Source organism: Bombina bombina, chromosome 1 (genome assembly GCF_027579735.1).
Source record: "Bombina bombina isolate aBomBom1 chromosome 1, aBomBom1.pri, whole genome shotgun sequence".
NCBI lineage: Eukaryota > Metazoa > Chordata > Amphibia > Anura > Bombinatoridae > Bombina > Bombina bombina.
The window spans coordinates 340,174,521-340,191,664 of record NC_069499.1 but is presented as its reverse complement, the minus strand read 5'-3'; the positions used below and the strand labels follow the sequence as shown (position 1 = coordinate 340,191,664).

The following is a 17,144-nucleotide window of genomic DNA, read 5'->3' as shown; positions in this document are numbered from 1 at the left end:
AGAAATACCCAAGATGTGGAAGACCACAGAAGAGCACTAGAGAGGGAGCGATAAAATAAAAACAGCTATTTTCACTGAAAAAAATTAAATATACACAAAAAAATAAGTCTCTCATAAATTTCACATAAATTATAAGAAAAAACTTAAATCGTAAGCAGAAGAATTAAACTGAGACAGCTGCCTGAAGAACTTTTCTACCAAAGAAGCAAATACATCAAAATGGTAAAATTTTGTAAATGTATGCAAAGAAGACCAAGTTGCTGCTTTGCAAATCTGATCAAACCGAAGCTTCATTCTTAAAAGCTCAAGAAGTGGCGACTGATCTAGTAGAATGAGCTGTAATTCTCTGAGGCGGAGATTGCACGCCTCCAAATAAGCCTTGTGAATCAAAAGCTTCAACCAAGATGCCAAAGAAATGGCAGAGGCTTTCTGACCTTTCCTAAGACCAGAAAAAACAACAAATAGACTAGAAGTCTTTCTGAAATCTTTAGTAGCTTCGACATAATATTTCAAAGCTCTTACAACATCCAAAGAATGTAAAGATCTTTCAAGAGTATTCTTAGGATTAGGACACAAGGAAGGAACAACAATTTCCCTTTTAATGTTGTTAGAATTCACAACCATAGGAAGAAATTTAAACGAACTCCGCAAAACAGCCTTATCCTGATGGAAAATCAGAAAAGGAGACTCGCAAGAGAGAGCAGATAATTCAGAAACTCTTCTAGCTGAAGAGATAGCCAAAAGGAACAACACTTTCCAAGAAAGTAGTTTAATATCCAAAGAATGCATAGGTTCAAAAGGAGGAGCCTGCAAAACCTTCAAAACCAAATTAAGACTCCAAGGAGGAGAGATTGATTTAATAACAGGCTTGATATGAACTAAAGCCTGAACAAAACAATGAATATCAGGAAGTTTAGCAATCTTTCTATGAAATAAAACAGAAAGAGTAGAGATTTGTCCCTTCAAAGTACTTGCAGACAAACCTTTATCCAAACCATCCTGAAGAAACTGTAAAATTCTAGGAATTTATGAGAAAATCACCATGAAATATAAGCTTTCCAAACCTGATAATAAATCTTCCTTGACACAGACTTACGAGCCTGTAGCATAGTAGTAATCACTGAGTCAGAGAAACCTCTATGACTAAGCACTAAGCATTAAATTTCCATACCTTCAAATTGAGCGATTTGAGATCCTGATGGAAAAACGGTCCTTGAGACAGAAGGTCTGGCCTTAAAGGAAGTGGCCAAGGTTGGCAACTGGACATCCGGACAAGATCTGGATACCAAAACCTGTGAGGCCATGCTGGTGCTATCAGAAACACATGCGATTGTTCCATTATGATCTTGGAAGAAGAACTAGAGGCGGAAAAATGTAAGCAGGTTGGTAAAACCAAGGAACTGCTAACTCATCCACCATCTCCGCCTGAGGATCCCTGGACCTGGAACGGTATCTGGGAAGCTTCTTGTTTAGATGGGAAGCCATCAGATCTATTTCAGGAAGACCCCACATCTGTACAATATGACAAAATACATCTCGATGGAGAGACCACTCCCCTGGATGTAAAGACTGATGACTGAGATCATCTGCTTCCCAATTGTCTACACCTGGGATATGTATCACAGAAATTAGACAGGAGTTGGATTCTGCCTAAGAAAGTATTTGAGATACTTCTTTCATCGCTAAAGAACTGCGAGTCCCACCCTGATGATTGACATATGCCACAGTTGTGATATTGTCTGTCTGAAAACAAATGAATGATTCCCTCTTTAATAGAGGCCAAGCCTGAAGAGCCCTGAAAATAGCACAGAGTTCTAAAATATTGATTGGTAACCTCGCCTCTTGAGGATTTCAAACTCCTTGTGCTGTCAGAGACCCCTTAACAGCTCCCTAATCTGTGAGACTTGCATCCGTTGAAATCAAAGTCCAGGAAGGACAAACAAGAGAGGCCCCTTGAATAATCCAATGATGGTCTAACCCCCAAGTCAGAGAGAGTTGAGTGTTGGGATTTAGGAATATCAATTGTGATATCCGAGTATAATCCCTGCACCATTGATTCAGCATACAAAGCTGTAGCTGCAGTCATGAGACCTAAAACTTCCATGCACATAGCCACTGAAGGGAATGATCGAGACTGAAAGTTTAAACAGGTTGAAACCAACTTCAAACGTCTCTTGTCTGTTAAAATCATGAAAATCTTTCGTAAATTGATCCTCAAATTATGTCTTTGAAGAAACAACACAAATTGATTTGTGTGAAATTCTGCTAAATGAAAAGATTGAGCCAGTACCAAGATATCGTCCAAATAAGAAAATACCGCAATACCCTGCTCTCTGATTACAGATAGAAGGGTACCGAGAACATTCAAAAAGATTCTTGGAACTGTTGCTAGGCCAAATGGAAGAGCAACAAATTGGTAATGCTTGTCTAGAAAAGAGAATCTCAGAAACTGATAGTGGTCTGGATGAATCGGAATGTGAAGATATGCATCCTGCAAGTCTATTGAGGACATGTAATGACCTTTCTGAACAAAATGCAGAATAGTCCTTATAGTCACCATCTTGAAAGTTGGGACCCTTGCAAAAGGATTCAAAAACTTCAGATCCAGAACTGGTCTGAATTAATTTTCCTTCTTCAGGATAATGAATAGATTTGAATAAAAACCCAGACCCTGTTCCAGAAGTGGAACTGATACAATTACCCCTTAAGGTTCCAGATCTGAAACACACTTCAGAAAGGCCTGAGCTTTCACAGGATTTGTTGGAACGTGAGAGAGAAAAAAAATCTTCTCACAGGAGGTCTTATTCTGAAACCTATTCGATTCCCCTGAGAGACAATATTCTGAATCCAATGATTCTGAACGGAACCTGCCCAAACATCTTGAAATAATTTCAATCTGCCCCCCACCAGTAGAACTGGATTGATGGCAGCACCTTCATGCAGTCTTGGGGGATGGCTTTGGTTTCTTATAAGGCTTGGATTTATTCCAACTCGAAGATGGCTTCCAATTGGAGCCAGAGTCCTTAGGGGAAGGAGTGGTTTTCTGTTCTATATTCTGACGAAAGGAACAAAACCGATTAAAAGCTTTAGATTCACCCTTAAATTTTTTATCTTGCGGAAAAAAAACTCCCTTCCCCCCAGTAATAGTGGAAATAATAGAATCCAACTGGGAACCAAATAAATTATTACCCTGGAATGATAGAGATAGCAACCTAGATTTAAATACCATGTCAGCATTCCATGATTTGAGCCATAAAGCTCTTCTAGCTAAAATAGCCAAAGAAATAGATTTAACATCAATCTTGATGATATCAAAAATAGCATCACTGATAAAATGATTAGCATGTTGAAGCAAACGAACAATGCAATGCAAATCAGAATCTTTTTCCTGTTGTGCTAAGCTATCCAACCAAAAAGTTGATGCAGCCGCAACATCAGCCATAGAAATGGCAGGTCTGAGAATATAGCCAGAATGTAAATAAGCTTTCCTTAGATAAGATTCAATTTTCCTATCTAAAGGATCCTTAAAAAGTACTATCTTCCATAGGAATAGTAGTACGCTTAGCAAGAGTAGAAATAGCCCCATCAACCTTAGGGACTTTTTTCCAAAATTCTAATTTAGCCACTGGCAAAGGATACAACTTTTTAAACTTTGAAGACGGAACAAAAAAAGTACTAAGCTTAGACCATTCCTTAGCAATCACATCAGAAATAGCATCAGGAACAGGGAAAATCTCAGAAGTAGTCACAGGAGGTTTATAGACAGAATTTAAACGTTTACTGGATTTATTATCAAGAGGCCCAGACTCCTCAATATCCAAAGTCATCAACACTTCCTTTAACAAAGAGCGAATATACACAATCTTAAAAAGATAAGATGATTAATCAGTGTCAATGTCTGAAGTAGGATCTTCTGAGTCAGAGAGATCCTCATCAGAGGTGGATATATCAGTATGTTGTCAGTCATTACAAATTTCATCAGTAGTATGAGAAGTTTAAAAAGACCTTTTACGTTTATTTGAAGGCGGAATAGCAGACATAGCTTTCTGTATCACATCAGCAATATAATTTTTCATACCAACAGTGATATCATGTACTTTAGATGTTGAAGGCACAACAGATACTGTACTAGCAAAAGCTTATCATGACAACTGTTACATACTAAAGCTGGAGATATAATCTCCACTAGTTTACAACAGATACACTTAGCTTTGGTAGAACTGTGTCCAGGCCGCATGGTTCCTACAGCAGCCTCTGAGACAGGATCAGATTGAGACATCTTGAAAAATGTAAAAGAAAAAATAACATTACAACAAAAATATCTTATTTCCACATATAGCAGTTTCAGGTATGGGTAAAAATGCAAATGCTAAAATTGGCAAAAAAGCAAATAGCATAGCCCTCTGAGCATAAAGAAGGCAAGGAACATATAGGAAGTGAGGTAAAATAAAACTAAATTTTTTGGCACCAAGTAGGACGCACAACGGAAAAGGAAGATGAAGTTTTTTTGAAGCAACTCTCATCATAACAAACACAATTTCGCGCCAAACAACCTGGTGTCAACTAAGACGCAGGAAATGACGAACTTGCATCATTATACGCACATTCGCACCAAAAAATTCTCGCGCCAAGAATGACGCAATAAATAACATTTTGCACCCTCACAAGCCTAATTTGCCTGCAAGTTTTAAAGAAAAACCAAGTCAAATTGGAAAAAAGACTATACCCCAGGTAAGTCAAACTTCTTGAAACATGATTCCCATAATGAAACTGCCAGACTGCAAAGGGAAATACACATAGACCTGACTCATGGCAAATATAAGTAAATACATATATTTAGAACTTTATATAAATACATAAAGCGCCAACCATAGCTGAGAGTGTCTTAAATAATGATACATACTTACCGAAAGACACCCATTCACATATAGCAGATAGCCAAACCAGTACTGAAAGCTATCAGCAGAGGTAATGGTATAAGAGTATATCTTCGATCTGAAAAGGGAGGTAGGAGATGAATCCCTACGACCGATAACAGAGAACCCTTGAACAGATTTCCCGTGAGAGAAACCATAAAATCAATAGGCGATACTCTCTTCACATCCCTCTGACAAACACTGTACTCAGAGGAATTGGGCTTCAGAATGCTTAGAAGCGCTTATCATAGAAGAAATCATAGAAATCAAGCACAAACTTACTTCACCACCTCCATAGGAGGGATGGTTAATAAAACTGAATTGTGGGTGTGGTGAGGGGTGTATTTATAGGCATTTTGAGGTTTGGTAAACTTTGCCCCTCCTGTTATGATTGTATATCCCATACGTCACTAGCTCATGGTTCTTGCCAATTACATGAAAGAAACATATATTTAGAACTTTATATAAATACATAAAGCGCCAACCATAGCTGAGAGTGTCTTAAATAATGATACATACGTACCGAAAGACACCCATTCACATATAGCAGATAGCCAAATCAGTACTGAAAACTAACAGCAGAGGTAATGGTATATACTGTAAGAGTATATCGTCGATCTGAAAAGGGAGGTAGGAGATGAATCTCTACGACCGATAACAGAGAACCCTTGAAAAGATTTCCCGTGAAAGAAACCATAAAATCAATTGGCGATACTCTCTTCACATCCCTCTGACAAACACTGTACTCTGAGAGGAATTGGGCTTCAGAATGCTTAGAAGCGCTTATCATAGAAGAAAATCATAAAAACTAAGCACAAACTTACTTCCATAGGAGGCAAAGTTTGTAAAACTGAGTTGTGGGTGTGGTGGGAGGTGTATTTATGGGCATTTTGAGATTTGGGAAACTTTGCCCCCTCCTGGTGGGAATGTATATCCCATATGTCACTAGCTTATTGACTCTTGCCAATTACATGAAAGAAACACAGTTATGAATGATATAAAAATGTTTATCAGAAACAGCTTCTTAATATTGATGAGGCATAGCTTGCAAAGAATCAGTGTAATCCATGGTAAATACAGAGCTCAGAGGAGAGGGAAACCCACACCAACCACCAGCAGCCCAACTGCTACCAAGTGCAGCGACTGCAGCATCCAGGATACCTATATAAACAAAAGACAACAAAGAGCTCAATGTACTAAGCGGCGGGCGGACAGCTTCTCAACTCGCAAAACTGTCCGCCCGCCTTCGCTACACACAACCGATCGCGCGACTGAAGGGGCTGTCAATCACTCAGAGGTGGCGTAGGGTGTAAGAGCCAGAGTTCTAATGACCGCTGCTTCTTACATTGTGGGAAGCAAGCTCGCATATGCGAACCTGCCCCGCAAGGGCTCCGGAGCCGCTTTCGCTGCCTCGTACATGGAGCCCAAAATGTTGACGCACGCTCACTAAGTGCCAAAAAAAAAAAAGTCACAAAAAAAGTAACAAACACACAGAAAATGAAATAAATAAATAAATATCCCTCTGAGCTTAAAAAGTATATATGCTGAAGAAGCTAGCACTAAACTGGCATTCCTGATGGTTTTCATCAAAGGATTCAGTTGCCCACACTTACCTTAAAAACTTTAACCAAGTACTGAGAACGTTATCAGTAGAAGGTGTAAGCCTGCCCTGGAGTAAGAAATAAAAGACAAATAAGAGCAAATTAAGTTCTCTTTAAACAAAAAGAATAAAGATAATCTTAATGCCTAATACTCCATATGACTAATTCAGTACTGAGAGGGAAACTCCAGGTTCCTAACCAGGAAACCCTAAAATTAAAATAACCAAAAATCTTGCACATTTTTATTCTTCACCTACTTCCAGTGGAGACAAAGACAAGACTGATTGCCATAGAGGTGGGAGGATTTATATAGCGCTCTGAGGTTTGGTAATCTTTGCCTCCTCTTAGTGGCATTAAAGGTAATTCCCAGGAGTAATAGATTGTGGACTCTTATCACCTATATGAAAGAAATAGTGAATTGCAAATTAAATGAATAGAACACTGTGGATTTTAGGAAGAAAGGTAAGACTGATGGTGTGGTTAAAATGTCCCCACAGATAGGTGTAAAGGATTCAAGTCTCAAAAATTCTTTAGTTAATGGAAAGATAACATAGGAATACTAAAACAATAATCAATATTTCTGTTAAACTCCCTCCATATGTAATGATAAAAAGCAACAGAAGCTAAATCCTACAATCAAAAAGGGTTTAAAGCAGGTTTTGAGTCACATTATTAAATTGGTGATTACAGTATAATTTTTTCCATTCTCAAAACGTTAATCTAATCATACCGCATTATCCGGATGGAAAATGTATGAGGCTGGAGAGTTGTCAATGATGATCAGCTTATTAAGGTCTCTCCCCAGTCTGCTCAAATCCTTCACATAATTCCCTCTATGGAAAGCACAGGACTCTCGGAAGAGCCGGGCTCGGAATGCCCCCCATTTATCCAAGAGGTCAGCTACTGGATCAGCATACTGTGGTACAAAGATAAATTGATTAATGATTGGGTGACTAATGAAAAGTACAAAACGCCAGAAAGATGATAAAGGCAGGGGATTTGCAACAACAACAACAAAAAAAAAAAAGAAAAAAAAAAAAAAAAGAAGAGGACAAAGCCTGAAAGCCTGGGTGGAGAAAATTACTGGAAATGTATCATCTACACAATACTAAAGAGCTGACAACATCAAGCCTATGAAGTAATTTCCCCTTTTGGTTAGGACTGATAAAAGAAAAGACCACCCAAAAAAAATGGTTAATTAAACATAAATAAATAAAATAACAGATAAGCAGATACTCAGAGCAGGTTATCCAAGTTCTTAGACTTTTACTATAAGTGGACATAACCTGATGAGCCTCTTGCAGTAACAGAGTTTATTGCACTAGTAGGGAAATATCATTTTCATCTGCCTTATCTCCTAGCTGGGGATGTGTACATGCATTTGAAAACTCAAAACAGGTAAGTCCAGAGGTCATGCAATCATCGGCGTTCATCCAAATGTCAAATAAAATTGGTGTCAGGAAACATTTAAGTAAACCACAGAGCATTCCAATTTAAACCATGTAAATCTAAAATATAATTTAAAGCCTTTGAGAAAGTACTAATTAGTGCAAAGCATATCAGGCTGGGTCTCTTTTAAAGCGCTATGTTCCCTGCATACGTTGTTGATGATGTAATACATTTTGCTTTTATTTTCTTAGATCTGAATGCTCTGTGGCTTAATTAAATGTTTCCTAACACCAATAGTTTTGATTTTTGGATTAACACCAATTACAGCATGACCTTCAGACTTACCTGTTTGAAAGTTTAACCAGTGACCTGGAGTAGCAGTTAGCAAGGCAGTGGCATTGCTTTACCAAAGGTTAAACTGTAAGCCATTGACAGGTAACAGGTTCTTTGCTATTAAAGGGCCAGTAAACCCACCAAATAATGTTATATAATTCTGCACATAGTGCAGAATTATATAACATTAGTTTAGCACCACCTTTCTAAAGCAAAGGATTTCACAGATATTTTCCTACGAAAATTAATTTTATAGAAAGCCACTCCTGGTTCTACTGAGTGGTCGTTTTGTTTCCTAAGTACATCGGGCACGCTGTCTAGTCACAGTGCGGGGGCGAACTACATTTAGTCTAATGGCGTGATCAGGGGCGCTGTGACTAGACAGTGTGCCCGATGCGCTTAGGAAAAAAACAGACCCGCTCAGTAGAGCCAGGAGCGGCGTTCTGTAAAATTCATTTTCGTAGGAAAATATCTGTGAAATCCTTTGCTTTAGAAAGCTGGGCTAAGCTAAGGTTATATAATTTTGCACTATTTGCAGAATAATATAACATTATTTGGTGGGTTAACTGGTCCTTTAAAGTGTATATCCATTTTGGATGCAATGTGAACAGTTTTAGAGGCTTGCCTTTTTTCACATATTTAAAAGCCAAGGCACAAGTATCTACTAAAGCGCATCGCGTTACCCTGGTGATGCCGTAGCGTGCATCGGAACTCTCTGTCAGTGCACGTCATGCGATCTACTGTGCTATTGTGTCAACTGCTTCCAGGAGTCTCGTTAAGGCTGTGCAGTTAAGGCTGTGTAGTATCTACTAAAGTGCCTGTGTATAGAACTGCTTTCTAGGTGCACTATTCTTTTTCCAGTTACTGACTTCTGCCATTGTATTCTGATTCAGTACTGTATTTGCCCAATGGGTTTTGACCTGAACTGACCTTGAACTAACCTGCTCCTCTGGATTTGTCAAGTCCAGGTTTTACCCTTAGTGCTGGGGCAGCGTGTCCAATTGTAACTTCCGAACCACAGGGTCCTTTCCTAAGAAGGCTTTACCTTTCCCATGACCTTACCTGAATATAGAACTATGATAATCTGGAAACCTTGTAATGGGATGATAGTGCAACTGTGGAACTGAGGAATTCTCAGCACATAATATAACTAATAGAACTAGTAAGAAGAAATAGAACAACATTGTAAGATATGTATTTAATGTAGAAATTGGGAAATATAAAGATTGTGTTTGCTGGAATTTTTGATACCAGCATTTTTGAATATACAAGTCAAATATGAGCAAAAATGGTTGGGGGCAGAGCGTCCGTTGGCAGAAGATTTCCCACTTACTAGGGGAGAACAAAAAATAAATAAAAAATACACAGCTGAAGACTGAATTTGTTACTAGAAATGCAAATCTCATTTTGACCAGCAGGGGGAAATCAAATGCAATGTAATTATATTTTCTAAATGACTTAATATTTATACATAGCTAGAAATTTCCATTAGTCTCGACTAACAATAACAAATGAGTAACAAATTTGCAATTTTTCTACATTTAACAGTATCTTTTCCCTCTGAGTGGTAAACTAGAGTGATATTTTACCAGTTATGTAGTTAGACAAATAAATAAATATATATTAAATATATGCCTAGTAAACAAAAATATCAAAATACATTTATTACCTTTTTTATTCTCTTTTCCTGTAATTCAACTCTGAAAATTGTGGGTTTTTCACTTGTGAGAACTAGAAGCGTACAAGTATAATAACACTGTTGTATATATGTCCCTAATCCACTTCAGCAGAGGTGATATGACACTGCAATACAATGTACGTTTTGCTAACAAAATGGCAGTGACTAGCCTTCTCTACTGCAACCACAGGCTTGGATTGGCTCCTGTAAATAATTGTGTCAGAGCATGCACAGTTTTGCACTGTTGCAGCACCAAATCTATGTGTTTAAAAAGACAATAAATTATATTTATATACTACAATTTATTTACATTTTTTTTATCTCTGTACTTTAGCTTTATGTTTTTGATCTGCAAAGTCCTTTTCGGATATACCCAAGTCCTCCTTCCTGGAGCGGTGTTTTTTGTTTTTTTTTAAAAGAAGTTTTTTTTTTATAAAATGCAGAGATTACTAAAGTAAATAATTATGCACATGCTGCACAATTGTAGTATATTTTTTTTATATAAATATGTTGTCCCTCTGTAAAGGTTCTAATGAATTACAGCATGTGATTTTTTCACTAGAATGTCCATTTATACACTAAATAAATGCTGGATAGATTAATGCATTCTAAGTAAATATTAGCCTGAGAATAAATATGCAAATGTATAAATTAGTTATTTCAATTTTGATTAATGTATATTGCATGTGTGTATATATATATATATATATATATATATATATATATATATATATATATATATATATATATATATATATATATATATATATATATAAAAATTCAGAATATTTTTTATAAAGAAAAATATATATATACACACAGCAGAGCTATATGAGGTGCTGTGTTGTGTTAAAAGTAAGGGATTGCAGCACTCAAAATTAACTTATTCTCAATCCAATATGTGGATAAAAAAGGCTGATGTATTATATCAAACAATGAAACACAGACACACGTCGGTTCTAGCCTATCCACTGCAGTGGCATTAGTATTAACTTCCTTATTAGTTAAGTAGGTTGTTTTAGCAATAAATGCATTGCATGCTATTTGAACCAACGTGTGTCTCTGTTTCTTTCACATATTGGATTGAGAATAAGTTAATTTTGAGTGCTGCAATCCCCTACTTTTAGCACAGCACCTCATATAGCTCTGCTGTGTGTATATATATTTTTTCTTTATAAAACATATTCTGAATTTATATAAATATAAGGGGTCTGCACCTAGCTTAAGATCAGTCTCTGCGATCTTGGTCTATCTATATATATATCAGATACTACACCTTGGTTTAAAGGTTTCTGATTGTTTTTCTCCCAATTGTATATATTAAAATATATATATATATATATATATATATAAATAAATAATTAATGGGTCAGTAAACATAAGATTGCTCCCAAACTATGACAATTTTTCATAAACTATTGTTATTGACTATGGAGCAGAAATTACAGCATCTGAATGGCTGTATCATACACTTACTATGAGTGGAAAGAAATAAAAAACAAGAAAGAATTAGAAAACAGGGCAGATGACCAAGCAGGTAAATATACGCATGAGGGGAAGCAAATATATACTTTTATGAGCAATTTTTAAACTGTGCCAGCAACCTATCGGCCAGATTACGAGTTTTGCGTTATGAGCTGTGCGATGCTAACAAGCAGTTTCTTCTCGCCGCTCACTTACCTGCAGCGCTGGTATTACGGGTTTTTACAAACCCGGCGTTAAAAGGCAAGAAGTGAGCGTAGAGCAAAATTGAGCTCCATACCGCACTTCAATACCAGCTCTGCTTATGTCAGCGGTGAGCTGGTCGTAAGTGCTCGTGCAAGATTTCCCCATAGACATCAATGGGAAGAGCCAGCTGAGAAAAAGTCTAACACCTGCAAAAAAGCAGCGTAAATCTCAGTAACGCAGCCCTATTGATTCCTATGGAGAAACACATTTTATGTTTACACCTAACACCCTAAAATGAACCCCGAGTCTAAACAACCCTAATCTTACACTTATTAACCCCTAATCTGCCGCCCCCGACATCGCCGACACCTACATTATACTTATTAACCCCTAATCTGCCGCTCCGGACATCGCCGCCATCTACATTATATTTATTAACCCCTAATCTGCTGCCCCCAACTTCGCCAACACCTACATTATATTTATTCACCCCTAATCTGCTGCCCCCAATGTCACCGCAACCTACCTATACTTATTAACCCCTAATCTGCCGCCCCCAACGTCGCAGCCACTATTCTAAATTTATTAACCCCTAAACCTAAGTCTAACCCTAACCCTAACACCCCCTAATTTAAATATAATTTAAATAAATCTAAATAAAAATTACTATTATTACCTAAATATTTCCTATTTAAAATTAAATACCTATAAAATAAACCCTAAACTAACTACAATATAACTAATAGTTACATTGTAGCTAGCTTTGGGATTATTTTTATTTTACAGGCAAAATTGTATTTATTTTAACTAGGTAGAATAGTTATTAAATAGTTATTAACTATTTAATAACTACCTAGCTAAAATAAATAAAAATGTACCTGTAAAATAAAACCTAACTTGTCTTACACTAACACCTAACACTACAATTAAATAAATTACCTAAATTAAATACAATAATAAATAAATACAATTAAATTAGCTAAATCACAAAAACAAACACACACTAAATTACAGAAAATAAAAAACTAATTACAAGATACTTAAACTTATTACACCTAATCTAATAGCCCTATCAAAATAAAAAAAAAACCTAGCCTAAACTAAACTATCAATAGCCCTTAAAAGGGCCTTTTGCGGGGCATTGCCCCAAAGAAATCAGCTCTTTTACCTGTAAAAAAAAAATACAAACAACCAAAGAATTCTATCAGCCAATAGGATTTTTTCTACCTTAATTCCGATTGGCTGATAGAATTCTATCAGCCAATCGGAATCTAAGGGATGCCATCTTGGATGACGTCATTTAAAGGTACCTTCATTTGTTGTTAGTCCGTCGGATGAAGAGGATGCTCTGCGTCGGATATCTTGAAGATGGACCCTCTCCGCGCCGGAAGGATGAAGATAGAAGATGCCGTCTGGATGAAAACTTCTGCCCATCTGGATGAAGACTTCTGCCCGTCTGGAGGACCACTTCTGCCGGCTTCGTTGAGGACATCTTGCCGCTTGGATGAAGACTTCTCCCGGTAAGTGAATCTTCGGGGGTTAGTGTTAGGATTTTTTAAGGGTGTATTAGGGCTTTGGGCAGCAATAGAGCTAAATTCCCTTTTAAGGGCAATGCCCATCCAAATGCCCTTTTCAGGGCAATGGGGAGCTTAGTTTTTTTTAGTTAGGCTTTTATTTGGGGGGTTGGTTGTGTGGGTGGTGGGTTTTACTGTTGGGGGGGTTGTTTGTATTTTTTTTTACAGGTAAAAGAGCCGATTTCTTTGGGGCAATGCCCCGCAAAAGGCCCTTTTAAGGGCTATTGATAGTTTAGTTTAGGCTAGGGTTTTTTGTATTTTGGGGGGGGCTTTTTTTATTTTGATAGGGCTATTAGATTAGGTGTAATTAGTTTAATTATCTTGTAATTTGTTTTTTATTTTCTGGGTTTCTTGGGTTTGTTTGTTTTTTGTGATTTAACTAATTTAATTTATTTAATTGTATTTAATTTAGGCAATTTATTTAAATTGTAGTGTAGTGTTAGGTGTTAGTGTAACTTAGGTTAGGTTTTATTTTACAGGTAAATTTGTATTTATTTTAGCTAGGTAGTTATTAAATAGTTAATAACTATTTAATAACTATTCTACCTAGTTGAAATAAATACAAACTTGCCTGTAAAATAAAAATTGTAGCTAGCTTAGGGTTTGTTTTACAGGTAAGTATTTAGTTTTAAATAGAAACTATTTAGGTAATAATAGTAATTTTTATTTAGATTTATTTAAATTATATTTAAGTTAGGGGGTGTTAGGGTTAGCCTTAGGTTTAAGGGTTAATAAATTTAGAATAGTGGCTGCAACGTTGGGGGCGGCAGATTAGGTGTTAATAAGTGTAGGTAGGTTGCGGCGACATTGGGGGCGGCAGATTAGGGGTTAATAAATATAATGTAGGTGGCAGCGATGTTAGGGGCGGCAGAGTAGGGATTAATAATATTTAACTAGTGTTTGCGAGGCGGGAGTGCGGCGGTTTAGGGGTTAATATGTTTATTCTAGTGGCGGCGATGTCCGGAGCGGCAGATTAGGGGTTAAAAATTTTATTTTAGTGTTTGCGATGCGGGAGGGCCTTGGTTTAGGGGTTAATAGGTAGTTTATGTGTGTTAGTGTACTTTTTAGCATTTTAGTTATGAGTTTTATGCTACAGCGTTGTATAACTACTGACTTTAGAATGCGTTAGAAATCTTGGAGGTAGAGGCTGTACCACTCACTTTTTGGCCTCCCAGGACAAACTCGTAATACCAGCGCTATGGAAGTCCCATAGAAAAAAGGGTTTACAAACTTTACGTAAGTCGGTTTGTGGTAAAGCCAAAAAAGTGTGCGGTGCCCCTAAACCTGCAAGACTCGTAATAGCAGGGGTAGTGAAAAAGCAGCGTTAGGACCTGTTAACGCTGCTTTTTCATCTTACCACAAAACTCGTAATCTAGCAGTAAAATAATGCAATGCTTAATATGCATTGCTGCAAATTGTCATGTCTCCTGTCCCTTTAAACAACCTACACTTTGATGACATCATAACTTCACAAAACATCATCATAAAAGACCTCACAAAATTACATATCATATGACAACGAGATTATTACTCAGAGCACACATCATATAATTTATAAATGTTCATAAGCAATACAACACAATGATTAATATGAATAGAACCATAGCAAACTAAATGTACCTATCATGTTGGAAGAAAAAAATCAAGATAAATTCACCCACCAATAAACAAGTCCTTTCCAGTGTACTGAACCAAAAAATAGCTTAGATGCCTTCTTTTTCAAATAAAGATAGCAAGAGAACCAAAAAGAATTGATAATAGGAGTAAATTAGAAAGTTGCTTAAAAATGCATGCTCTATCTGAATCACGAAAGAAAAAAAAAATTGGGTTCAGTGTCCCTTTAATACATCTCACATTAACAAATAGTATGTAATGAATTTATTCATGTGAATGTAATTGTAGGATTTAGGTTACCTAAAACATATAGCTTATTCAACCATAGCAATAAAGTAATACAATTATGTGAATCACAGTGGTAGAACTTTACTAAGTTTACAACAATTTACCAGTGAGCATATTTCAGTTATATTCTGTACTTTTTGTATATACCAATATATACAATTTAACTATTCCATCGGTATTAAAAAAAAACTTTTCATATTATGTCTATATTTTGTTTTATAATTTTGATGCTTTATGTCAGGCCTCATGATTTTAGGATGTCAGGGGTTAATCTTTCTTTGTTTTATCTTCTTTGCTATTTACAACCCTGTATCATAAATGTCTAAAAGAATCAGACTTATGGGACTATTGACTTTTACTATCTGCACCTAGTTCAACTGGATACATTGGGTAATTAAGCCTTTGCACCTACAGTGATCCTTATGATCCAAAGATTGCAAAGACAGTGACAGAAAGCAGTGTCCCCGTCAAGGCACAGGCTAGGTCAATTAGAGGTGACACTAGTATATATTGAAAAACACTATTATCACATATATGGCACTGGATGATAGAAATATGACAACCATGTCATATTTGGTACCAAACGAATCCTCATGTCACAATGGGATTGCCATTCTGTATATATTTACTGAATATACAAGAATGTAGATGTTGTTCTATCATTTCAGCAAAGGTTTCAAAGTTTTTATGACATGCCATAAAGGAGAGGGGCGGTCACTATATTTGCCGACTCTGAAAAGGCGCCTGACCAGAAATCTGATCTTAAAAAAAAAAAAATCAAATTATGCTTACCTGATAATTTCCTTTTCTTCTGATGGAAAGAGTCCACAGCGGCATTCATTACTTTTGGGAAATAAGAACCTGGCCACAAAGAGGAGGCAAAGACAACCCAGCCAAAGGCTTAAATACTCCTCCCACTCCCCTCATCCCCCAGTCATTCTGCAGAGGAACAAGGAACAGTAGAAGAAATATCAGGGTGAAAGGTGCCACAAGAATAATAAGGACGCCCCACATAAAATTACGGGTGGGGAGCTGTGGACTTTTTCCATCAGAAGAAAAAGAAATTATCAGGTAAGCATAATTTATGTTTTTCTTTTTAAATGGAAAGAGTCAACAGCTGCATTCATTACTTTTGGGAAAACAATACCCAAGCTATAGAGGACACTGAATGCCAAGACGGGAGGGTACAATAAGCACCAAGCATGAACCTCTACCCGTTAAAAAAACCTGCTTCGTGTGAAGCCGAAAATTATTTAAGATGTAAAGCCCCAATGACACTGACTCGCAGTTAGTTCAGAAACCAAACTAGAGACTGCAAACAGACTTGACTGAGCCAACAGTCCTCCAGGAGACACTGACGCCCAACTGTCATACTCTGCAAGGGAGCAGGTTCAGGAGTTGGGAGCTGTTGTGCAGAGGTGTCAGATTCTGGGGTTAAAGTTGTGTTTTGTCTGCGTGAGTCTTTCCTTTTTGGCATAATTAAACAGGTACAAGGTTTTAGGAAATAAAGGTGATGGTTTTATTTATAGGATAATTAGCAATGCAGAGATATGCAATTAGATAAGGCAAAGGCTATAGGCTGTAGTATTAGGCAGGAATACAGATCTTTGTAATAACAGGCAAGATACTTGCATATGCTGTAGACTGGAACTGTGTAGTAACAGGCAGGAATGCAGATCTTTGTAATAACAGACAGGATACTTGCATATGCTGTAGACTGGAACTGTGTAATAACAGGCAGGAATGCAGATCTTTCTAATAACAGACAGGATACTTGCATATGCTGTAGACTGGAACTGTGTAATAACAGGCAGGAATGCAGAGCTTTGTATAACAGGCAGGATACTTGAATATGCTGTAGACTGGAACTGTGTAATAACAGGCAGGAATGCAGGGCTTTGTAATAACAGACAGGATACTTGCATATGCTGTAGACTGGATCTCTGTAGTATCAGGAACAAGCAAGCAACAGTACCTGAGTCAGTCCTTAGGAAATATAAGCGGATTAGCCAAGATCAATTGCCAGAATATCAGTCCAGAAATGGAACACAGTGCCAAGGGAAAATGAAGAAGAGCAGTCTGT

The 17,144-nt window shown here is 37.0% G+C and overlaps 1 protein-coding gene across 1 annotated transcript in view; it reads right to left on the bottom strand.

Annotated features, from left to right (window-relative positions):
- Positions 1-17,144, bottom strand: part of CTDSP1 (CTD small phosphatase 1) — a 110,973-nt gene that overhangs the window by 31,939 nt on the left and 61,890 nt on the right. Inside the window, exon 6 of the mRNA XM_053698132.1 lies at positions 7,248-7,433. Coding sequence (XP_053554107.1) covers positions 7,248-7,433 — 186 coding nt within the window. The remainder of the gene's footprint in view (positions 1-7,247; positions 7,434-17,144) is intronic.